General features: G+C 39.4%; 1 protein-coding gene across 2 annotated transcripts in view; it reads left to right on the top strand.

Annotated features, from left to right (window-relative positions):
- The window catches only part of LOC127434242 (amyloid beta A4 precursor protein-binding family B member 1-interacting protein-like), a 68,058-nt gene that overhangs the window by 8,533 nt on the left and 34,229 nt on the right, over positions 1 to 25,296 (top strand). Inside the window, exons 1-2 of one of the 2 annotated variants that reach the window (XM_051686830.1) lie at positions 17,736 to 17,777; positions 25,135 to 25,194. In XM_051686830.1, the coding sequence (XP_051542790.1) occupies positions 17,751 to 17,777; positions 25,135 to 25,194 (87 nt within the window). In that variant the 5' untranslated portion in view covers positions 17,736 to 17,750. Of the gene's footprint in view, positions 1 to 17,735; positions 17,778 to 25,134; positions 25,195 to 25,296 lie in introns of those variants that run through there. The other variant, XM_051686831.1, reaches the window with a different exon arrangement.

Below are 25,296 nucleotides of genomic sequence, written 5' to 3'. Positions count from 1 at the left end.
ATTGTAATAAGCAGGATTGTGTACAGTCAGCCGGTCATTATCACAAAATAAACCCCTTCATGGTGATGCAAGATCCCTCCACTTTGCGATAATGACCAACTGACTGTGTGTTATCCTTCACATAACAAATACAAATAATTTGTGCAGTGGTCACTGGTTGTCTTGGCATGGGCTTGGCAGAACCTCATGGTTTCTCAATGCTTGTGAAGGTTCTGTAGGGGTTTGACAATCAGTAACATCTACAGAAAGTGATCCCACCTCCAAAACTCAATGGAAGTGGAAACAATGGATGTGAACTCCTGCATACGCAAAGTTTTTGCCTCAACAAATCCAAGAAGGAAGCATTTTTGTCCTCTTAGGCCATACTCTTTTATGATTAAGAGGTTTAGTATTTCAAGCATAACCAGCACTGTGACAAAACTCACAGAAAGACACACCAGCTGAGCTAAAAACACAGTTCAAGTGTTTGATGAAGCAACAAGCAGGAGACTGATTTTCTATAAGGTTCCCCCAAAGTCAACAATCTGTCTGGACCTGTAATGACTGTTTTCTTCAGACTGAAATAACTACCAAGGAATGATAGCATCTGAGCGACGTTTAAAAGCATTACTGCAACAACATTCTAGCGGCTAGGCTACAGACTCAAAGAACTGTGAAAATCAGCTTTTAACATATTATTTTATTCTTTTCTGGATTTTTTCTTCTTCTATGTCTTAATCTTCAGGATTAAGCTAATCTTTGATGAATTGTTAAAAGTGGTTGAAATGCCATAATGTTCAATATTGTGGTCAATTTAGACTGAAGCATCACCAATGACATTTAAAGGCCTAATGACAAATACATTCTTTTTAAATATGAACTGACCAAAAGTTCATTGTTCAACTCTAACTGCAAAGGCAAAATCACTATTACTATTGCTCATTCTTATTCATAAGGATAAAGTATTAGACCAGGCCAATGCATTGTCAAAGCGCTGTCCGGTTGAGGAAGCGGTGACAAAAATCAGTACTTAAGGAGGCAACAGAGTTTTGTTCAAAAGTCTTTACCATCCAACTAGATCTTTTTTTATCTTCTTATTTTTTTTTTTTTTTTTACAATTTAGGTAAGTTGCTATGTATATATTGACTTTAACTTACTTGCTCAGCAATATTCTCTTCAAACTGCTGCTCCGCCATGACAGTAATTGTCATGAAGAAAACGTCATGGATACTTTCATAACCTCCGTTCCCTGATGGAGGGAACGAGACATTGTGTCGATGTATTGACACTAGGGGTCACTCTTGGGAGCCCGAAACACCTCTGATTTTTTGAAAAAAGGCCAATGAGAATTGGCGAGTGGAATTTGCATGCCACTCCCCTGGACATACGGGTATAAAAGGAGCTGGTATGCAACCACTCATTCAGGTTTTGTGCTGAGGAGCCGAGATAAGGTCCGGGCCATTTCAGCGGGTAGTTCAGCGTTGTGGCAAGAGGGACACAATGTCTTATTCACTCCATCAGGGAACAGAGGTTACGAAAGTAACCATGATGTTCCCTATCTGTCACTAACTCAACGTTGTGTCGATGTAGTGACACTAAGGGTCCCTATACAGAATGCTACAACTAGCTGAACCGTGTTACGAGGACTAGTGATGCGAGACGGGCAGACTTTTGTGTGCCTCATAGCCAGCGCATCAGGCTGTCACATAACCTCCCCCAACGCTGCTATGAGCATCAAACGGTCCTTCAGGAACAAGTTGTCTGCTCAACAAATAGGGACAGGGCCTCTTTCCCCTCTTTTTCTCCCCAAAAAGAGCGGAATTTTGTTAAAAGACTGGGATCCATGAGTGTCCACGTTGGGGAAAACACCGTGGAGACCACACCCTGCCCAGAGAAGGTGGGGGGGGGGGTATTTTGAGTGGAAATACGTCACATGGTCTTTACCGAGCCTTGTCGGAAGTATGTCATGTGGAGAGGTCCCATGGTAGGTCCTACCCAAAGGGGGAGGAGTTTCTACAAAGCATGGCGACTGGAGCAGAGGGCCATCTGCTCAAGGAAGATGTAGTTTACCAAGAGGGAAACGATTTTATGGAAGATAAAACACATGGGGTTACCTATGGGGAACCACTGCATGCGGAGCACCTATCTCAGTACAGAGCCTTACCAGTGCACTTACTGAGCCAGCAGCTGGGAGTCAAGAGTGCACATCTTCCCCTCAAGGGAGGGGAAAGGTGCTATGCACAAGCGGTACACCCGGCCAGCTGTCCCGGAACTTACCTGCTTGTGCCTGCCACAACATGGGACGAAACCTACTCAACCCGGAGATTGAAGAACCTCGCAAAGGTGTTGCCCAGCCCGCTGCTCTGCAGATGTCTGCCAAAGAGGCGCCACTGGCCAAGGCCCAGGAGGCCGCCACACTCCTGGTAGAGTGGGCTCGTAACCCCGCAGGGGGTGGCACATCCTAAGCTTGATCTGGATCAATGACCCAGTGGGTGAACCTCTGTTTGGAGACAGCGCTTCCTTTCCGCTGTCCACCAAAGCATACAAAGAGCTGCTCGGAGCTTCTAAAGCTCTGCGTGCAATACAAATAGATGCATAAAGCTCGCACCGGGAGAGCTTGCTCTTTTCCCAATTGACCCGAAGCCCCAGTCGGCTGAGGTGTCAAAGCACGAGGTCCCTGTGTGCATATAGCAACTCTCGAGAGTGAGCTAAGATCAGACAGTCGTTGAGATAGTTGAGAATGCAGATGCCCACTTCCCTTAGCGGGGCAAGGGCTGCCTCCGCAACCTTCGTGAAGACATGAGGGGACAAGGACAGGCCAAAGGGGAGGACCTTGTACTGGTACGCCTGGCCCTTGAAGGCAAACCGCAGGAAGGGTCTGTGTCGAGGTAGGACCGAGACGTGGAAGTACGCGTCCTTCAGGTCTACTGCCGCGAACCAATCTAGATGTCGGAAGCTCGCTAGAATGCGTTTTTGCATCAGCATCTTGAACGGGAGTCTGTGCAAGGCCTGGTTCAGTACTCGCAGGTCCAAGATTGGTTGTAACCCACCTTACAGGGCTGTAGAACCCTTTCCTCATCTCGGCTGGAGGGACAGGCTCTATCACGCCCTTGCTCAGGAGGGTCGCGATCTCCACACGCAAGGTAGCGGCGTTCTTGCCCTTCACCAAGGTGAAGCGGATGCCGCTGAACCTGGGCAGGCGCCTGGCGAACTGAATCGCGTAGCCGAGTTGGATGGTCCGGTTCAGCCATCGTGACGGGTTGGAAAGCACAAGTCACGTGTCCAAACTCCGGGCGAGGGGGACCAAGGGGATAAACGTGTCGGACTTACTGGCGGGTGGGGCCTCGCGGCGGGGTGGAGCTCGAGGTGCCATGTCGAAGGGACTCGAGCCCCGTGGCCGTGCTGAGTCGAGGGACATCAAAGCACTTAACTGGCTCCTGCCGTCCACCATGAGATTGGCCGAGGAGGGGGGAGGAGTCTCGTCCCTGAGGTCCATCGGCACTAATGCCGTGTGGGGGTATTCATGCCACAGCTGGGCGCCCAGGGGCGGGGGGTCAGCCGCTGGAATGCCAACCCTGCCTAAAAGGAATGGTGGACGGCGGTCATGACGATGGCCATGCACACCGGACATGTGACCCAGGAAACAAGGAAACTGCTCTTTTGCTGAACCTTTGGGTACCGCAGCCTCTGGGGCATGCAGTGAAAAAGAAACAAAATATTCTCCTCCCGGCCTTCCACTGGGGGATGGAGTGGTCTCTGCACCAGCTCCAGAGAGATGGGTCTCCTTGCCCCTGGGTCACCTGTCTCAGGGGCGCTTTGAAGCCTTCTTCGGGTTCTTGGCAGCCAGCCGTGAGATGGGGGGTGTCTGCTTCCTGTGATGGGCTGCACGCTGGGGCCGGGCCACAGGGACAGGCTGCGGCGGAGCCGGAGATGTTGCTGCAGGGAGACGCTCTTGGCAACGAGCAGACAGGGTGCGGGATCTTGAACCGTGACGGGGCAGGATGTGCTTTATAGCCTTCGTCTGCTTCTTCACCATCGAGAACTGCTGGGCAAAGTCCTCAACGGTGTCGCCAAACAGGCCAACCTGGGAGATGGGGGTGTCAAGGAACCATGCTTTGTCAGCCTCTCGCATCTCTACCAAGTTGAGCGAGAGGTGGCGCTCCTGGACCATGAGAGTGGACATCGTCTGCCCGAGAGACCATGACCTTCACTGCCCGGAGAGCGAGGTTGGTCGCCGAGCACAGTTCCTGCATCAATCCCGGGTCAGAACTACCCTCGTGCAGTTCTTTTAGCACCTTGGCTTGGTGTAATTGCAGGAGAGCCATGGCGTGCAGGGCGGAGGCGGCTTGTCCAGCGGCACTGTAGGCCTTAGCCATCAGAGACGACATAAACCTACAGGCCTTGGACGGGAGCTTCGGGTGCCCACGCCAGGTGGCGGTGCTCTGTGGACACAAGTGCACCACAAGCGCCTTTTCCACCTGGGGATCACCAAATACCCCTGGCCACTCCACCATCAAGGGTAGCGAGAGGGGGGGAGCTGAATGATCGGGACCGGGTAGTAAAAGGTGCCTCCCACGACCTTGTCAGCTCCTCATGCACTTCCTGGAAGAAAGGAACAGGGGCGAGGTGCGGCTGTGAAAGCATGTCCATCATTTCAGCATCGGCCTGAGACTGGGCTACTGTTTCTAAAGGAGGAAGCCCAGCCGAAGCCTCGGCGTCAGACCGGACGAACCCGCTCTCCGATGCTGCGCTTGATAACTCATCATCTTCCGGGGCACCAGACGAGATGTCGAACCTACCCTGAGATGAGCCGGCGATCTCGTCCGGGCGTGCTGGGGAATGGGAGGTCCGTGGGGGGATACCCGGCAGAGGTGGTCCCATTGAGGTCCCCAAATCGCCCCCAGTGCTAACCGGCACGGCCTCATACCCATAGGTAGAAGGACCGAGGCGGGGAGCCGCTGGGGTGGCTTCCTTTCTTACAGATGCAAGCCGTGACCACAGCATTGCCATGGTCATGTTCTCGCAATGAGGAAATGATCCATCCACAAACGATGTCTCCGCGTGGGCAGCGCCCACACACGTAAGACAGTGATCGTGGCCATCAGAAGCGGAGAGATAGCGACCACAACCAGGAATAACACACAAACAGAAAGGCATCTTTGAAAAGACGTTCCGTGTGTGCCACTCTTTTATGAATAGAAAATATACTCTTTTCAGAATATACTCTTTTTTTGCTCTGCCGAAGCGCCCAGGGGCGTTCTCTGCTCTGCACAGGCACAGAGGGGGAGAAGCCGCTGAAATGCGCCGTCAAATCCAGCAGTCTTTAGCGAGGTGAGTTTTCTAGGGGAATTGTATTCAGTGCACTGAATGCAACCGCTCGGCTCCGAAGAGAAAATCTGAATGAGTGGTTGCATACCAGCTCCTTTTATACCCATGTCTGGGGGAGTTGCATGCAAATTCCACTTGCCAATTCCCATTAGCCTTTTTTCAAAAGATCATAGGTGTTTCGGGCTCCCAATAGTGACCCCTAGTGTCACTACATCAACACAACGTCGAGTGAGTGACAGATAGGGAACTCACTGTTGAAACAGTTCAACTAATGTCTGATATTGTTCCCCTTGTGGCAATTCTGAGAATGTAATGCTTATGTTGTGTTATGAAATATGGTCTGACACATTTTGGAATGCAACAATGCGTAAAATCTAGCTTGCGTAGTTTGAAGTGTCAGCGTTCATGTACTTGCGTACTTGAGTATGTTTCGGCCTTTAAAATTCTGCGTGTAACTTGTCTTGCACAATATCTCTTACAAAAATCTAGAGTTCTGGCAAACTTGCGACAAATTTGCCATTCATTATTTTCACACACAAATGAGTAAATTACCGCAAATATTGCCATAAGTTCACCAGCAGAGGTGAACCTGCAACAAGCATTTGGCGACAATGGACAATTTGCCCCTGCTGGCAAACACTTCCATGGAAAACCTGTGGCAAAAATGAAGAGTTTGTCGCAAAGCTCATTTGCATGTGAAGGTAATGCGTGCCAAATTTGCAGCAATTTTGCCACTGGAGTTTGTCAGAACTCTCTGTTTTTTTTAAGAGTTGTGCTGTGTGAATGACACCTCAAATTGTGAGGAGGGTCCTGAGCCATGACTAGGGGTGGGCTCTTTGGACTTGGGCCAGTAAGCAACCACCAATGGCCCTGCAACCACCCACAACACTTTAGCAACCACATAGCAACCACCTAGCAAGCAACCAGAACAAATTAGCAACCACTTACAATGCCCATGAAATTGCATAGCAAAGCACTAAAAACTCAGAACACCTTCGCAACCACGTAGCAAAGTTTTGGCAAATATTCAGAACACCGTAGAATAGCAGTGACTTTAATTTTTCCCTGATCATGGAATGCTGCAAAATCCAGGGAGATTTGTTTGCAGTTTTGTTTATTTTCTCTGATTTGACCAACAGTTGTTAAAGTTGTTGAAATACCACAGCATTCAGTCCTGTGATCATTACTAGCATCTAGAATTTAGCATCACAAATATATAGCATCATAAATATTTAGTCTGTTTAAAATGAGTTTAAATTAGAATGGGCCAAAAGTCTTGTTCAAATCTGATTCTTGCTGGCTTTCATTTGTAAGAGAAAGCTTTCATGAAAATGCTTTCATTATGCAAATTTAAAACTTTAGTCACAATTTTTTACAGTGTGACTAAATTACTTCCTCAATATTTAATTCAGAACGTGCAATTGTGAAACAAATGGAAATTTTGAACTCATTTATTTTCCAGACCTGAAATCCTTCAAAGATGCTCTTGATACAGAATATTGTAGTTGCCATAATACTAAGCAAAACAAAAAATAAATAATTCTTTAAGTTACAAAGAGAGGGATATTGCACACTATAGAATTCTTTTTTTTTTTTTTTTTTTTAACTGTGTCTGACCTTCTCACCAAAAACTGGTCAGATATATAAAGAGTTGTTTTTAAACAAGGTGCCAACACAAAAACCACTAACATTTCTTTGGTGATGCATCTATGTAGCATAAATCTACCACAATATCTTTGCTTTTATTGATAAACTATTCAGAAATTATGTAAAACTATAGTTCATATATTTAAGCATATACTGTATTGTGGCATGGGGGGCGTGGTCATGTGTCTGTCTGTGGGAGAGGGAGAGCGCTAAGGCTCGTAACCTGGGTTTCGGCACCACTGTGATAGTTTCTGAGTTCGTGGGTAATGGAGGGGTCAGGAGACAGCAAACAGTCAATGTGAGTATGTTTAGTACTCTTTCAGCGTCACACAGAATTTATACAAAAAGGGCTCTTGGTGGCCAAAATGAGTCATTGAGGTTTCAAACTGTAAAGGCACATGCAGCCAACTTTCACTGGTCTCTCTCTCCACTCTGACGCTCTGGCATGCCTTATCAGGTTTCCCTCAACCTTCACTATAATGAGAGACAGGTTTTAGAGTAATTACAGCCCAGGGTAGGGTTGCACCAGCTGTGCGTAAGGTCTCATTTAAGTTGAGATGTAAAGTTCACACTCCGGGCTTAGTAACTACTAGTTAGTTTGTAACTAAGTCAGTGCTCAGTTTGGTTGCACCACCTGTTCTTAAGGCAAGACTTAACTAGTAGGTCATAAGCTCTCCTGTAAGTAATGTGTTGTCACAAAATATGACGTTTACCTGTAACCAATAAACAGCCTTAAAATTTGTACACAGTGTTAAACAGCCATGAATTTCAATTGGATCTTGTTACGGTTGATGGTCAAACCTTGATTGTGCATGTAACTGTCAGCTGTAATAATTTATATCCCCATTAAAATACGATTCATAATTAAAGCAGATTTGATAAATAGTATATTTGCCCTGTGTAAATAACAATATATAGGAACTGTATCTAAAATAAATAAGGGGTGATAAATAAATACTAATACAACAAGCTGGAAATATAGACATTTATTCATTTTAATATCCTATATATATTTTGAATGTGTTGAAACTTGACACCGGGTGACACACCCTGAAAACTGCACCGTTAGATCGGTTTCATACTGAAGAGCCGCTTAAAAGTACATTTTTGTTTTCCCTCTCGTAAATGTAAACGAGTGTAAATGTCAACATCATATTGTATGTCAAAATGATTGATGCCTGTCATGCAAAACATGAGCTCATTGATGTCATAAATTATCAGTCTGTTTTTTTATTCCATCCATTTCTCCTGGTCGGAGGCTGCTGTATATATTTAGTTTATACGTAAGGTTACGTCCTACATAAATTTAATGGTGCAATGCTCAAATATTTAGTGGTGCATAAATTGTGACTTAGTGCCCATTTACCCCACAACTAGGCTAAGTTGTAACTTACGTATAGCTGGTGCAACCGGCCCCAGGTGACAAGCCTTACCGCTCTCCCTCTTTCACAGACAGACACATGACCACGCCCCCTATGCCACAGGTATGTTCATATGTAAAATTTTCTAGTATTTGGGGAAACAGGTTACATATATGAAAACAATTTAGTATTTTGAAATATATGTTCCATATACTGAATATGTTCCAAGTAAAAAAAAAAAAAGAAAAAGAAAAAAGGTGTTGTGATAGTTGCAGAGATATAATATGTGTCATCTGTTTCCTGCTGCAAACTTAGATGCTTTCAACACTGAGTGAGAGGAAGTTGCTGCAACCACTTCCCCATGTGAAGCACACACACACGCCCCTCTGATTGGCTGTATGCTAGTGCTTCCTTTAAACAAGAGGATGCTGTATTGTTTGTACTCACATTTGCTGCTAGTAGAGACCCAGACAGTTTGACTTGACACAGTATCAAAAGAGAACTTTAGTTTGTTTTTGTTGTAGTATTGCTGCACTGCTCATGTTATTGTCTGTGTATATTAAAGATAGCTTGTTTTGTAATGTTGTTTGTTGGTCCAAATGCTTATTTATAATTTAGAGAGTAAAAATTAAAATAAAATAAACATTCTTATTTTACAAAAGTTGCAAACACACAATGACAAGTTAAGAACCAAGATATGGACAGATACTAAATGACTGGTGCTTGCCCATGGAAAACTCAGTGTCACAATGCATTATGGGTGGTTGTCAAGGAATTGCTATGTGATTGCTAAGGTGTTTGAATGGTTTTAGCTTGTTGCGAATGTGACGCGGTTGTAGGGATTTGCGGGTGATTGCCAGAGCGTTGCTATGAAATTGCAAAAATGTACCTGAGGTGTTTGGATTTAGTGTGTGGCTATGCAGTTACTAAGGTGTTGTGGTGGTTGCTAGGGTGTTGCTTGTTGGCTGCTACAGTGTTTAAATTAGTTTAGTGTGTTGCTATGTGGTTATAGGGTGTTGTGGGTGGTTTTCAGGGCTTTGCTAAGCAGTTGCTAAGGTATTTGAATGGTTTTAGTAGTATGTTCCTATGCAGTTGCTAAGGTGTTGTGGTGTGGGTGGTAGCCAGGGCATTGGTATGCAGTTGCTATGGTGTTGTGGTGGTTGCTGGGGTATTGATAGTTGGCTAGTTGGTTAAATGATTTTAGTGTGTTGCTATGTGGTTACAGGGTGTTGTGGGAGGTTTTAAGGGCTTTGCTATGCAGTTGCTAAGGTATTTGAATGGTTTTAGTAGTATGTTCCTGTGCAGTTGCTAAGGTGTTGTGGTGTGGGTAGTAGTCAGGGCATTGGTATGCGGTTGCTATGGTGTTGTGGTTTTAGCATGTTAATATGCAGTTGCAAAGCTGTTGTGGTGGTTGCTAGGGTGTTGCTAAGGTGTTTGAGTGGTTTAAGTATTTTGCTATGTGGTTACTGGGTGTTGTGGGTGGTTGCCAGGGCATTGCTATGAGATTGCGAAGGTGTTGTGGTGGTTGCTAGGGTGTTTTTAGGTGGTTATAGGGTGTCATGGGTGGTTATCAGGGCATTTATATGCTTTTACTAAGTCAAGTCAGTTTTATTTGTATAGTGCTTTTAACAAGACACATCGTTTCAATGCAGCTGTACAGAAAATCATGCTTTAACAGTAAATTATGCTGTGATGTCTTAAAGTCTTAACTGAGCAGTTAAAATAAAAAATAAAAATAAAAAAATTAATTGTAAATCATGCCTTAAAAATATATATATTTGTCTTTAGGCCCCCAGTGAGCAAGCCAAAGGCGACTGTGGGAAGGAACACAAAACTCCATAAGATGAAAATTAACCTTGGGAGAAACCAGGCTCACTGGAGGAGCCAGTTCCCCTCTGGCTAAACAGCATGAATATAATGCCAATATTAGTTATCTATGTGTAGGATAAGTCTTGTTTAATGTTAGTAAACTGAGTAGATGTTGGTGGGAAATGTTTAAAGAAAAGGACTGGGTATGAACTGTAAGATTCACTTTTATGATTTTCATTTTTGTTCTTTTTATTTGGCTGATGAAGACTTAAGTTGGTATTAATTTATGGTCTATGTATTCCATTTAGTGAGAATGTAGTCTATACTGTGACCAAGATGATGGAAAGGTGTTGGAATGGTTTTAGCGTGTTGCTATGCGGTTATATGGTGTTGTGGGCTAGTGGGTTTTTACGATACCGATAACTAAAACAGGTCAATAGCTGTTAGTTTTAAAAATCTTTAATATGAATGTACATTTTTCACTCAATGAAAAATAATGCTACGTTTATTACAAAATGGTCATGCCCCCATGCTGATTATTTTATAACAGATGTGACATTGTGCTTTTACTGGCTATACTTCAATAAAGTACTCCTGCACTGGTGCCATCTTCAAACCCTTTGAATGAAAATATTAATTAAAATATTACAGGTCAAATGTGTTTGTTCAACAATCACATAACATACTGCCTTACAAAGACAAATAGCTACTGTATGCTTCAGCACAATTGAGAATATATATTAAATTTTATTGTCATGCTGTCATGATTCACTCTTGTTTGCCTTGTGTTTCTCTCGTCATCTGATCCTCCCGGACTACATTTCCCATAATTCCGTGCCCTCATCACTGCCAGCTGTCCTTGATTGATTTCACCTGTCTTCCATTAAGTCATTATCCATTGTGTATATAATGCCCTGTTGTTTGCTTGTTCTTTGTCAGTTGTTATGTGTTTTGACCTTCTGTTTATTGACCAGTTCCCATCGTGGATGTTTCTTTTGTTCCTTTGTTTACCCCATTATTATGTACTTGTTTATTTTATTAAATACTGTTTCACCACACCTAGATCCAGCTCTCGGGACTTCCTTCCAAACGTTACACATGCAAAAAATTATATGATTATTATATAATCATATGAATGATGTACAAGAAAGGGAGAGAGAAAAAGGGATAGAAATAAAATCAACTCCAGTCTATTATTTTAAGTGGAATTTTAGAATAGAATTGTATACTGTATATAATATGCCTATATTATGTGCCTTCATGGGAACACATTGGATATATTGTCAATGTGCTCCTTCATGAATACCAGATTTATATTTCAGTTTTCAGATTAATATATTTTCCCATGTGCTTTCATTTATTTTGCACATAACTATGTCATAACATAGGAAGCTTGAACAGAAGTTTATTTTGTCAAAATGGAGAAAAAACTGGAAAACTTTATAGTCAAAAAACTGATAAAATGGAAAACAGGCTGTTCGTGTGCGATTGGATTTACGCAATGCACTGTGATCTGAAGCAAGTGATCAGCCAAGCAAATGCAAAAACAGCAATTGATTAACTACTGATTCATTAATCTACTTAGCAACAAAACCTTTTCAGAGCACTCATGTTTATAGCCTGACTGTGACAAATTGGATGCCATTGGATCTGCACACATTCAGAAGTGACTTTATTTTATTATAATGTTTTATTCAAAATTGCATATTAAAATGAAAGGTAAGCAGTTTCCATCCATGACTTTGTAACATAACCATTTCAACCACACCTTGTCTGCAATGCAGTTCTCCAGTGCAGCAATTAGTCATTAATAAATTAATTATCAAACCATCTGTGATTGTCTTAAATTAATGATTTATTGTACAATGACTATACTGTAATAATAACCTGTACTGTATACATACCTTGGCTTTTCTCTGTGAAGTGTCTGCAAGTTTTAGTCACATGGCACACAACAAACTCAAGGCAGAGTCAGTGATTGTTTTTATTTAACCTCTAGAGGGCGCTATTATACTGTAGAACACTCCAGCACCGGCCACTGAGGAATAAAATTTTAATTGGTAAAACCAATATATCTGGGGACCTCCAGTTGTGGATGGTTGTCAGGGCATTGCTACTGTATATGGTTGCTTAGTCTATTGATTGGTTTTAGCATATTGCTGTGTGGTTACAGGGTGTTGTTGGTGGTTGTCAGGGCATTGCTATGAGGTTGCTAACGTGGTTGAATGGTTTAACCAGGTTGCTATGCAGTTACTAAGGTGTTCTTGGTGGTTGGCAGGGCATTGCCATATAGTTACTAATGTGTTTGAATGGTTTAAGCATGTTGCTGTGTGGTTGTAGGGTATCATGGGTGGTTACCAGGTCATTGCTATGACATTGCTATGAAACCCCTGCCACATTAATTTCAGTTCACTTTAAACAAACAGAAAAAGTGACAACATGTGCATTAATTCAAAGCTGTTGCACAAAAGATTTTCTGAATGCGAGAAACTAAAATGAGAAATTGGCGAGTTTGGGGAGTTTTTTGGACCAGATTTAGAGATATTGTATGAGCTGAGATGTCTTATGGGACATTACAGTACATTTTCATGTCCAACTAATCCATGTCTTAATTTATGGGATAAAATTAAAAACTCATCTAAAATTTAAAAAATTAGAATCTTATTAGTTTTATCACAATTCATTGAATATAGGGTGAATTTTGAATATTTTTACCACTATTTTGAGTGTTTGTTGCCATTTAAGCTCACTATCTTTTTACTAACTTCCAATATGAAAAACTGGCAATTATTGAGAAATATGTTTTCTTCAGAAAGAAGAATTGATTTTTTAATTGATTTAATTTAATTTGATTTCTGTGTTCCCAATATCACTCGTGTTAGTCTTCCTCAAAATAGAGTCTTAAGTAATATCCCTTTAAAGAGCAAAAGCCAGTTTCCTTAATGAAACCGTCCTTCAGGAAATGGCATCATGTTTTGCAGGAAAACAACAGCACTAATATGAGCAAATACAAGCAGTCTTTTTTATGGTATTAATTGATTCATCTCACTTTAAAACTTTACATCCCATTAGATAAAATCACATAAATCAGTATATATATATACAGTTGTGCTCAAAAGTTTGCATACCCTGGCAGAAATTGTGAAATTGTGGCATTGATTTTGAAAATATGACTGATCATGCAAAAAAAAAAAAAAATGTCTTTTATTTAATGATAGTGATCATATGAAGCCATTTATTATCACACAGTTGTTTGGCTCCTTTTTAAATCATAATGATAACAGAAATCACCCAAATGGCCCTGATCAAAAGTTTACATTCCCTTGAATGTTTGGCCTTGTTACAGACACATAAGATGACACACACGGGTTTAAATGGCAATTAAAGGTAAATTTCCCACACCTATGGCTTTTTAAATTGCAGTTATTGTCTGTGTATAAATAGTCAATGAGTTTGTTAGCTCTCACGTGGATGCACTGAGCCGGCTAGATACTGAGCCATGGGGAGCAGAAAAGAACTATCAAAAGACCTGCGTAACAAGGTAATGGATCTTTATAAAGATGGAAAAGGATATAACAATATATCCAAAGCCTTGAAAATGCCAGTCAGTACTGTTCAATCACTTATTAAGAAGTGGAAAATTAGGGGATCTCTTGACACCAAGCCAAGGACAGGTAGACCAAGAAAGATTTCAACCACAACTGCCAGAAGAATTGTTCGGGATTCAAAGAAAAACCCACAGGTAACCTCAGGAGAAATGCAGGCCACTCTGGAAAAAGACGGTGTGGTTGTTTCAAGGAGCACAATACAACGATACTTGAACAAAAATGAGCTGCATGGTCGAGTTGCCAAAAAGAAGCCTTTACTGTGTCAATGCCACAAAAAAGCTTGGTTACAATATGCCCAGCAACACCTTGACACACTTCACACACTGTAATTTGGAGTGACGTGACCAAAATAGAGCTTTATGGTCACAACCGTAAGCGCTATGTTTGGAGAGGGGTCAACAAGGCCTATAGTGAAAAGAATACCATCCCCACTGTGAAGCATGGTGGTGGTTCACTGATGTTTTGGGGGGTGTGAGCTCTAAAGGCACGGGGAATCTTGTGAAAATTGATGGCAAGATGAATGCAGCATGTTATCAGAAAATACTGGCAGGCAATTTGCATTCTTCTGCCCGACAGCTGCGCATGGGACACTTTTGAACATTCCAGCATGAAAATGACCCTAAGCACAAGGCCAAGTTGACCCTCCAGTGGTTAGAGCAGAAAAAGGTGAAGGTTCTGGAGTGGCCATCACAGTCTCCTGACCTTAATATCATCGAGCCACTCCGGGGAGATCTCAAACATTCAAGATGACCAAAGACTTTGCATGACCTGGAGGCATTTTGCCAAGACGAATGGGCAGCTTTACCATCTGCAAGAATTTGGGGCCTCATAGACAGCTATTACAAAAGACTGCATGCTGTCATTGATGCTAAAGGTGGCAATACACAGTATTAAGAACTAAGGGTATACAGACTTTTGAACAGGGGTCATTTCATTTTTTTCTTTGTTGCCATGTTTTGTTTTATGATTGTGCCATTCTGTTATAACCTACAGTTGAATATGAATCCCACAAGAAATAAAAGAAATGTGTTTTGCCTGCTCACTCATGTTTTCTTTAAAAATGGAACATATATTAGCAATTCTCCAAGGGTATGCAAACTTTTGAGCACAACTGTGTGTATATATATATATATATATATATATATATATATATACATACAGGGTTGGAAGGGTTACTTTTGACACTACAGGTTACAGAATACATGCTGTAAAATGTAATTTGTAACGTATTTCGTTAGATTACTCAAGGTCAGTAACATATTCTAAATACTTTGGATTACTTCTTCAGCACTAGTAGATTGTTTCACTTGTTTTGACAATAAAAACTCTGCCAGTACAGTAAGACAAAATACACATGTTAAAAATACATTCTCTGAAAAACCTAAATATCTTATGCAGTGTTGTTTCTAAAACAAGATATCAAATTGATCTTAAGGATTTTTTTGATAATTTTACAGGAAATCAATACAAAAATTATCAAGAATATGATTTTTGCCCTAATATCAAAGGTCTTACTAGAAAAAAGAAATTATGATCCAACATGAATTTTCTAGATAAAAAAATATGATCATTCTGTAACGATTAAGACAATGTATTTACATGCATTCTATTAGTATGCAGGGTACCTTTAAGATGCTGACCATCTCATTTACATATGCTTGTGCTGTGTGATTAGAGAGTTAGTCTGTGTGCAGATGCAGGAGGATGATGACCGATCTGCTCTCCCTGACCTTTATTATACTTTTATGTTTTGTGACACTAATGCGTGGTGGTGGCATAGTGGGCTAAAGCACATAACTGGTAATCAGAAGGTTGTTGGTTTAATCCCCACAGCCACCACCATTGTGTCCTTGAGCAAGGCACTTAACTCCAGGTAGCTCCAGGGGTATTGTCCCTGTAATAATTACACTGTATGTCACTTTGGATAAAAGCATCTGCTAAATGTAAGGGTTTGTTAATTTTCTCATGTATGAAAAGAGCGTGCAGCCTGTGTGTCTGCCATTAAATGTGTGGAATACAGACTTCTGCTGTTTGGCTCCATGATTTGTCAGACTAAACCATTTATCTAAGGGTAAAAGCATTACAGTGCCTGGTAACGTGCATGTAAAATGGCTAGAAATAGCATTTTAGCTTAGCGTAAAGCTGACAATTTAAACAAGGTTTATTAGGGCCTGTGAACCGGAGGTGCTAAAGCCCTGTTGTTTTTGGAATGTTTTTTCACAATTATTATTATTTTTAATTTTATTTTTAATGCATTCACCCATTTATAAGGCATTCATCATGCTTGAAAACTCAAGAAACTTGGCACACACATCAGACCTGTGTAAAATCTAAAAGTTATGTCGTGTTTAGGCTTGAGTGTGGTCGAGGAGCTCTACAGCGCCTCCAAACGCAGGCAATGGTTGAGATGAAGTTGCTCAGATGTGTACAAGACTTGGTATGGTTACTGCTCTTATCATGTTAGACAAAGTTCACTTGGTTGTATTTGACTCCGCCCAACAGGAAGTCAGCCATGTTGGATGGAATGTGGGATTTTCACATTTTCCCGTGGTGTTTTGAGGGGCTTACGCTGGCTGAAAACAAATTAAAGTTTACACATACATTTGTCTTAGGACATCTTTGGATTTGATATTGCAATTCAGCATAGATGTGCCTCATCGGTTCCACAGCGCCCTCTAGTTCGTAAATGCTTATTACTTTTTTCAAAACTCAAAGATTTTAGATTTTTTTTCTTTTGTCATTTGTCTTGGGTGTGGCCAGTGGACTCCATAGCACCCCCTAACATTTTCAGTGAGTTTATTGCTGTGGATGCTACAGAGTTTGTCTGATATTCACAAGTTTTGGTGAGGACATTGTTCTCACCATGACAGACATATTTCCCATTGGCTTGTATTAGCTCCGCCAAACAGGAAGTCGGCCATTTTGGTTTGTTTGAAAAATGCATGCTCTGGAATTCGAAACACTTCTCCTAGGGATTTCATGTTACGGGTACAAAATGTGTGGACATCATGCCAAGACATTGACGATGCTAAATTGTGAAAGGATTTTTGATATATCGAACGGTGTTGCCATGGCAATGCGATAAAATAACATCAAAAATTGGAATAAGGAAATGTCTCATATCTTCTGCGTGCAGAAAATTAAAAACATCAAAATTGAGCCAAATGTTTGTTCTTGCAGGCTGATTGCATTGATGTGGCTATTGTGGGTCATGGTCGTAGCGCCACCAACTGACGGAAGGAAGTGTGTCAATTTTAACAGACTTTGAAATATCCCTCTTATTTTTTTACCTGAATTGCTTCAAAAAAAAAAAAAATTTAATAATGTCAAGACAGTGCAGATTTAAAATTCTGAAGGGATCCTTGATATCTTAAATACTGTTGCCATGGCAGTGCATTAAATGTCATCATTCTTTTTTGTGTATATTCACGTTTTGAGGTATTTGCCATGCTTTAATTTTCATGTTTATTGTTAATAAACATATTTATTATCTTTTATATAAATAAAATATAATAAAAATATCAAATTAAATTCTAGAAAATACTGCCATTTGTCTCTGCTCAGCTCTGAGTGGCAATTACAAGAAATGTCCAATAGAGGTCAGACAAGCTCCATTGTTGAATGAACATTTTTTATTAGATCTTTCATTTATCTGGCTTTGGGACCTATCATGCATCCACAAGCTTGTAATATGCTCAGGGTTTCCAGATAACAGATGAATCACCCCAAGCAGAGATTTATACTTGCACAAATAGGAAATATTTCGCCTTTGGTCATACTTAATTTATGCAATCTGGCAACCTTGCATGCGAGTGGGCACTCTCTCTCCTCTTCGAAAAATAAATAAATAAAATACTTAGCCCTCAATAGTGCAATATTATGCTCAAAGAAAAGTGTGATACAGCCACTCCATGTCCATTCATGAGGCTGCGTGTGCTGTTTAGTGCCAAGTCTGCGAGCAAACCTTTTCAGTGACGAACTTTAGTAAAATCCCAATAGATCTTTGCATCATTCGCACATGGAGGGGACACGCAAGCAAAACCAAGTGAGAGGAATACGTTTGTTCTTTGTGTTATTTGTGAAATTCTGACATCCTTCACACCTGTATGCGAATGTTACTCTGGCAGTAATCATTTATCAGTGTCATGCAGCCTGTTTTATTCAGTTGTGTAGTAGGCTATTCAGCTCTAAATACGTTTATTAATTTTAATTCTGCTAGAAGCTGGCTTAACTTGTATTGACGGTGTTTGTGTAATAGCATAGTCCTAAATATTAGCTAATATTCAAAATATTTCTTTGAAATTTCAGCACAACGATTGAAATCATGTTATGTACTATTCACATGATTGAATGCATTTGTTTTTGCACTAAAATTACAGGCAGCACCATAAAAGAGCAAAACTTATGTGTCTCAACTCAAGACGTTTAACAGTTTATGTTCTTTTTAACTTGACATGGTGTCTAAAAACACGAACAAGCCGTCAAAGATGTAATCGTTTATAAAACAGTGCAGATGGACAAATAAACGCACCCAATGTGAACGGCCCCTCAGTGTAAGACTAGAACTCTGTAGAAAAGTTTGATCACACTTGTCTATTCTTTATTATTTGTTACTGCACATTTGAGATTTTAGAGTATAACATCATCAAACTAAGAAGTAACACAAAAGTATGGAAATTATGCCGTGACCAAAACATTAAATCAGAAACATCTTCTGTTTGAACAGTGTAGCCTTTCGTCTATTCCAGCTCTGCACACAGTTCATTTTCTCAATCAACTTCAGGTAGAGATGTGTTTGAGTTTGATGTGGTGAAGATTAAATCTTTGCCAAATATTCATGCTTCAATTGTACCAAACACAGCACAAACCAGAAGCGAGCACAAATGATGAAGACAGGTGAGAGTGATTTACATGGGGTTTAAATACTTGTTAAATACAAAGAAAGGAATATGTTATGATGTTTGTATCATCTCCATAGTAACAGTGTAGCGTCTCCTCCACATTGTGTGTTCACTATCAAAATCCTTTTAAACTTTCACAGACTGCAGACAGCACACATACATCACAGCTCACGTTTAATCTTCACCCTGCATGCTGAGAATGAGACACAAAACCTACATTTATTCAAAGAATCCCTAACATTCACTTAAAATCCCCATTAATTGTGTAATAAAATGTGATTAGAATATGAAGTGTTATTAATACAGTAAGCTATGAATCTGAAAATGGCAATATATGCTGAACACTTGTATGCTGAATGTAAGTGTTCAGAAATGTTTTTACTGCTATAAAAATGTAAATTATATACAGTACATATATGCAATATACAGAATATGACAATATGACAAAAATTACCATTTTCATATATGTAGCATGTTTTTTATACACTTAAATAAATAAATATACATTATATTTTTACAATATACAATAAATTAATTTGTGATTTGTGCTGTTAAAAGAAACATCATAACACATTCATTTCTTTGTATTTAACAAGATAGCTTTTGGGGTCCGTGTACTTTTGCGTCCATTCCTTTTTAACCCAAAAATGAAACATTAAAATGTGTGTTTTTCTTTATTGGTTTTAACACTGATTAATAAAATAAGCAGAAACAAACTTTTCTGTTGACCATTTCATTTTCTATTTAAAAAGGAATAAAGAGATTGGGGAAAAAAGGCTTAAAAAAAAAACAATTCCTTCAGTGTTTAAAAATTAGTTTACGCCTTGAATATTTGATATGCACATGTGAGCGACACTGAAACGTCCCTTTCATCTGATTGGTCAACTTGCCCCGTCGTCTGTAACCTACTGCCTTAATCCCATCAACTAGAATTAGATTTAGGATCGCCCTGCAACTTTGTCTAATTTTTTCTTAAATATTGTCCGAACCACTACTAAATGTAAATTAGAATATTGCTGCTTGGCACATCATGGTGTTGCTGCGAGGTGTTGCCTCTAATGGACGACGCGTGAGAGATCGCAAGCCACTGCTGCTGCAGGCATGCTGACTGGGAGTTGGTCTATTATATTTTATTTTTAATAACATTGTATGATTTTGTAGTGACTGTAGTGCCGCGTCCCATTGATAAATATAATTTAAAAAAAGTTGCATCACTTTGTATAAAAGCTCCACGAGTTAATATGAATTAACACAAGTTTATTTTTGACATTTAATAATATATTTACTAAATGTTCATCCAGACTGAGGAAATTACATTGGCAGCACACTCTATCAGCAATCTACGGCTTGCAGAAATTAACATAGCACCTATGGAGATAGGGTGACTAGACGTCCCAATAACAGGGACAGTCCTGATTTTACACGCTGTGTCCCACGTCCCGAGTCGGGACGCCTTGTGTCCAAATCTTAGCTATTCAAATTTTATGTCCACTCCTATCCATGTTCATGATGCCTAAACATTAATTTATCATTCGCTTTTATCCAAAGCAACAGAACTCTTTTTTACATTACATTTATCAATGGGACACGAATACACAGGTACTATAAAATTGTACAATGTTAATAAAAATAAAAATAATATATAATAGACCACACCATGATGTGCCAAGCAGCAATATACTAATCTATATGGCATGCAAAGTTTACAGTTAGTGGTAGTTCGGGACAATATTTAATGAAAATGTAGACAAATTTGCTGAGTGATCCCAACTCTAATTCTAGCTGATGGGATTAAGGCAGTAAATTACAGATGACGGGGCAAGTTGACCAATCAATCAAATGAAAGGGGCTTTTCAGTGTTGCTCACGTGCATATCAAATATTCAAGCCGTAAATAAAAAATGTTAAACAATGAAAGAAAATGAAAATTGAGCCATTTCCCCCTTTCCCTTTATTCCATTTTAAATAGAAAATGAAATGATCAGCAGAAATTGAGTTTGTATCTGCTTATTCTATTTATCAGTGTTAAAATCAATAAGGAAGAAACCGCATTTTTCGTTTTTCATTTTTGGGTTTAAAAAGTTAAAAAAATGGACGCAAAAGTACACGGACCTTTTGGGAGCCGTGAAATTATTCCAAGTTTTTTCGTAAGTGATTAGCTACAGTATTCAGATCTTAATACGTTTATTAGTTTTAATTCTGCTAGAAGCTGGCGCGACTTGTGTTGACGGTGTTTGTGTAATTGCATAGTCCTATATATTAGATAATATTCAAAATATTTGTTTGAAATTTCACATGCATGAATGCATTTGTTGTTGCACTAAAATTACACGCAGCACCACATAAGAGCAAAACTTAGGTGTCTTGACTCGAGACGATTAACAGTTTATGTTCTTTTTAACTTGACGTGGCGTCTAAAAACATGAACAAGCCGTCAAAGACATCTATCTAGCGCACGTTTACATTGAAATCATTTATAACTTGTGCAGTGGTTGTATATTTAGATGACATTTTCTTGTACACATGATCAATCAATGTTCCATTTTCAGTGGTAGGTCCTTTGACACACTGAACATAGCCTAGGATTGCCATGAATGTAGACATTGTGTGTGTTTTCAGTTCATCATGGTTCCAATCACCAATTAAAAAGATATTATTATCTGACATATTGTTTAATGTATTGCAGAGATTGGTAATATATTTTTGAAACAAAGATAAGCAATATTGTGGTGGCCTGTAAATAACAACTATGATTATATCAAGTTTGTTGAGTTGACATATTATGCACTCTGTGTTAACACAGGGAATGTCCCAAATATTGTAATCATTATTAGTTGCCAACATCACAATGTTTTTGTGTCGAATTGAGTTTAATAGTGGGTTGTCTGTACTGTAAGCAAAACAACGTGGAGCACTGTGAATGTGGTAGCCTTCAATGCAAGTGGATTCACTTGATATGTTTGCAGGCAGCCATGTCTCTGTTACAGATATACAGCTATAATTATAGGATTGGGTTGAAGCCGTTAAATCTAGCAAATGACAGTTTAAACCTTGAACATTCATTAGGAAAATTGAAAAAGATTTGTTGGTGTTATGTAGTGAAATATTATAAAGTTCAAACTGTGGCATTGTGTTGACACATTTTTGGATGTTGTTTTTGCAAAAAATTGCTTTATCAGCAAAATCTTTAATGATCAACCCACTTAAAGTCTTGACTCGACTTAAAGCAACATATGCCTGTCCAGCTGCAAAATTCTTTTTTAGTGATATGACTGCTTCATTGACAGTTAATCCTTGCATTTTGTGTACAGTGCAAGCCCATGCCAACTTTAATGGGAACTGCTTACGCAACCCACCCTTGCTGTTAACTCGCTCTTCCTCTAAAGTAATTGGAGTGGAATTCATGATGTTTCTATGTGGTTGTATACGCTTTCTAATGGTATTCCCAATTTTATCATCATCAAACTGAACAAATACTACATTCACAATTGTGTTATTTGTATTAAGGGCCATGTCTGTTACAATACCACAGACACCATTTACAAGCCCATCAGCGATGTCAATATTCTTAATTAACATGACACACACATTTTTACCTAATAGAAACGTTTCCATTTCCCTACTTTTGAGCATATTTAAGTCATTAAGTGATAGTGGGGAACTCTTGCTACGTGTACACAATCTAATCAATATTTCTGTCAAATCCGAGTCTTTTTGTCTAACAATGATTTTTAATTCTGACAGTGCAAATGTGCTGTTCCACAAATCCAATGGAGCATTTTGCAAATACAATGGTTTTCCTGTCACAGGTGGCAATTGGAAAAAATCTCCCACAGCAATTATACTACCTTACCAAATGGAGAGTAGTCACCTGTCTGCTTTATTTGTCTAAGCCTACCATGGACATAGGCTAGTAGGCTGTGGTTTACTATAGAAATTTCATCTATAATCAGTATATGCAAGTCACTAAATACCACACGCATTGTATTTATTTTTCTTCTCCTAAAGGTGTGTAAGGCAATTTTTGATTGAAAATTACTATATATGATCTTGGCACCCAAGTTGAAAGCAGCAATTCCAGTAGGTGCTGTCAATAGAACAGAAACTTTGTCTGGTGCAGTTGCAATTTGGGATAATAATCTGGTCGCTTCATAATTAATGGTTCTGATTAAATGTGACTTTCCTGTTCCTGCACCTCCAGTAACAAATACATGGAAAGGCTCTGGCTTTTTACCTCTAACTTTCCCTAAGCACCACTGTCTTACTTGATAGAAAATATCTTTTTGTTTGGATTTCAGAGACCTAAGTAGATTGAGAGCATCTGATCTACACAAGACATTCAAACTAGATTCAGATTGATTGCTTTTTTCATTTTGAATGGATAGATCAGGTATTATATCAACATGCTCATCAAGTTCTTTTGATGAATCTCTAATTTCTTGTTGACATTCCAAGCACTCTGACTCCTGCTCAGGACACATCTCAAACGTTTGCCAGTTTGCTCTGGCTACATTTTGCGAGGGCCCTACGTCCCCCTGTGACAGGGGGACCCCTCATTTCTATTTCGTCTGCTCCAAACTTACTTCAAACTTACTTCTCTGTCTGCTCGTATAAATGTTTTCCATCTGAAAGGACTAAATATGAAATGAAACAAATGACAATAAAATGCAAAGTAATCTCTTCAGTAATCAAAATATTTTTTGAATGTAACTGTATTCTAATTACCAATGATTTAAATTGTAACTGTAGTGGAATACAGTTACTTATATTTTGTATTTTAAATAAGTAATCCCGTTACATGTATTCCGTTACTCCCCAACACTGTATATGTGTGTGTGTGTGTGTGTGTGTGTGTGTAAAATTCTCAGAATTTGAAGAGATTATAATGGTATAAAATCTAAAAAAAATTATTCACACACTCATGTAAGCTAATTCTCAGTTTCCTCACTGAGAAATGGCTAAATTTTTAGCTCTGTATTTGTCATTCTGTTCATTTTCTTGTGTAAATAATCAAGTTATAATTGTTAAAGTTTAAGTGAGCTTGGCTAGGGCATATTTCTGAAAATATCCTTTTATAAAAACTCTTAAATTACAACACAAGCGTATTATTCTTTTTAAGTTACGGAGCTCTAAAGATACTGCATAACAGGAATAACCCTTTTGGTAGAGCTGTAGACAGCTGAAATGGCCAATGGTGAGGGTAGCTGTTAATCAGTAAGTACTATTTATCAGTGGTTCTGGTGAATGGATCAGAAAGTAGCAACCTACAATTGTTAATCATATATAAGTAAACAAAAACATCCTCAACATGAAACATTAAAGTGTATTATTATCACAATGCATGAATTGCATATGCCCATTAATATGCAAAATTATTAGCATTGATTTACTGTAGGCTAAATAGGAAATGTATCAATGTATTTTTCTAAAAATCTCTTTTGAATTTCTGTGGTTTCATGCTATTGGCAGCAATAATTCACAACACAAAACACATTGTGGTCAGCACAAACTGTTTATCCATGCTGCATGTCAACCCTGTCTGGATCATATTTTCTTGTACCTTGCCTATATTAGTTCAGTGTTTTAGTTCATGGTTTCCGAGGATGAGGGTACATCACACAGCCTGTCCATGTTGACATCTGACTAATTTGGCTAGCTTCTACAAAGTGACTGATGAATTTGTGCCAAAATACCATAGAGTTTGAGTGGAAACACAGCATTTTACATGTTTAAAACAAAAGATATGGAAAGCGTTTTCACTCCCTCCTCCCTTTTAAAATTTATTAGCTGATTTATTTGACTTATTAAGCATGATTTTATGGTCAGTTGAACTTAGCATTGGTTTATTTCCTGCTGTGTGTGACCCTATCAGAACAGACCTGCAACCCAGTTGTGGGTCAAGAATCGTGATCCACCATTTAATAACCACTACTGCGCATAGTTTAGTCTAAAATGTTAATTGATTTATGAAGTTATACTGGCTACACTAGAATGAGATCAAATGTTCAGAATGATCTCTTTGCTAAGTGATTTTGCGTTTAACTCAGGCTTTGTTTAATATCCTACACTCAGTCTGTACTGAGTATTCATGGGCAGGATTCTGCATGTCTTGGCAAAGAATGAATGTGTGAGAGAGTTATGCAAACCATGCTTTTATCTCTAGCTACATGATGGATATTGTGCAATTCCTAGCCCTGGGTTATGTATTTTTTTTCACATGTGCACAAGCATTGCATACTCTGCTGTTTCTGCTATATTGCCAAACAAAAACACTTGGGTGAAGCTTAACCACCCAAAATGACAGGAAAGAAAAATGAAGCCACCCAAAATGACCAACATATTATTAAGAAGCTTTCATGCTTAAAAAAACAAATTTGCTAAAACCAGGGCTGTGCCCATACCTGGTGTTTAGTTTCTGTGCTATATGTCGTAAAGTAATATTTGTGTAGTGTAGTCTTTTTAAACTGCAATAATTAGTAAACTTTAAAACTTCCTGTTTCAGATGGACGACATTGATGCCATGTTCAGCGATATGCTACAGGAGATGGATCTCCTGACACAGGTATGTTTATTGCAGGTCTCAGGTTGTACTAGGTCTTGTAAAAAAAAAAAAATAAAATAAAAAAAGACAAAAGCAGACAACCTTTAAACAACTTTTAAAACT

The sequence above is a fragment of the Myxocyprinus asiaticus genome, chromosome 44 (assembly GCF_019703515.2).
Source record: "Myxocyprinus asiaticus isolate MX2 ecotype Aquarium Trade chromosome 44, UBuf_Myxa_2, whole genome shotgun sequence".
Classification (NCBI taxonomy): domain Eukaryota; kingdom Metazoa; phylum Chordata; class Actinopteri; order Cypriniformes; family Catostomidae; genus Myxocyprinus; species Myxocyprinus asiaticus.
The sequence above is the reverse complement of the archived record's forward strand: the minus strand, read 5'-3'. Positions and strand labels throughout refer to the sequence as shown.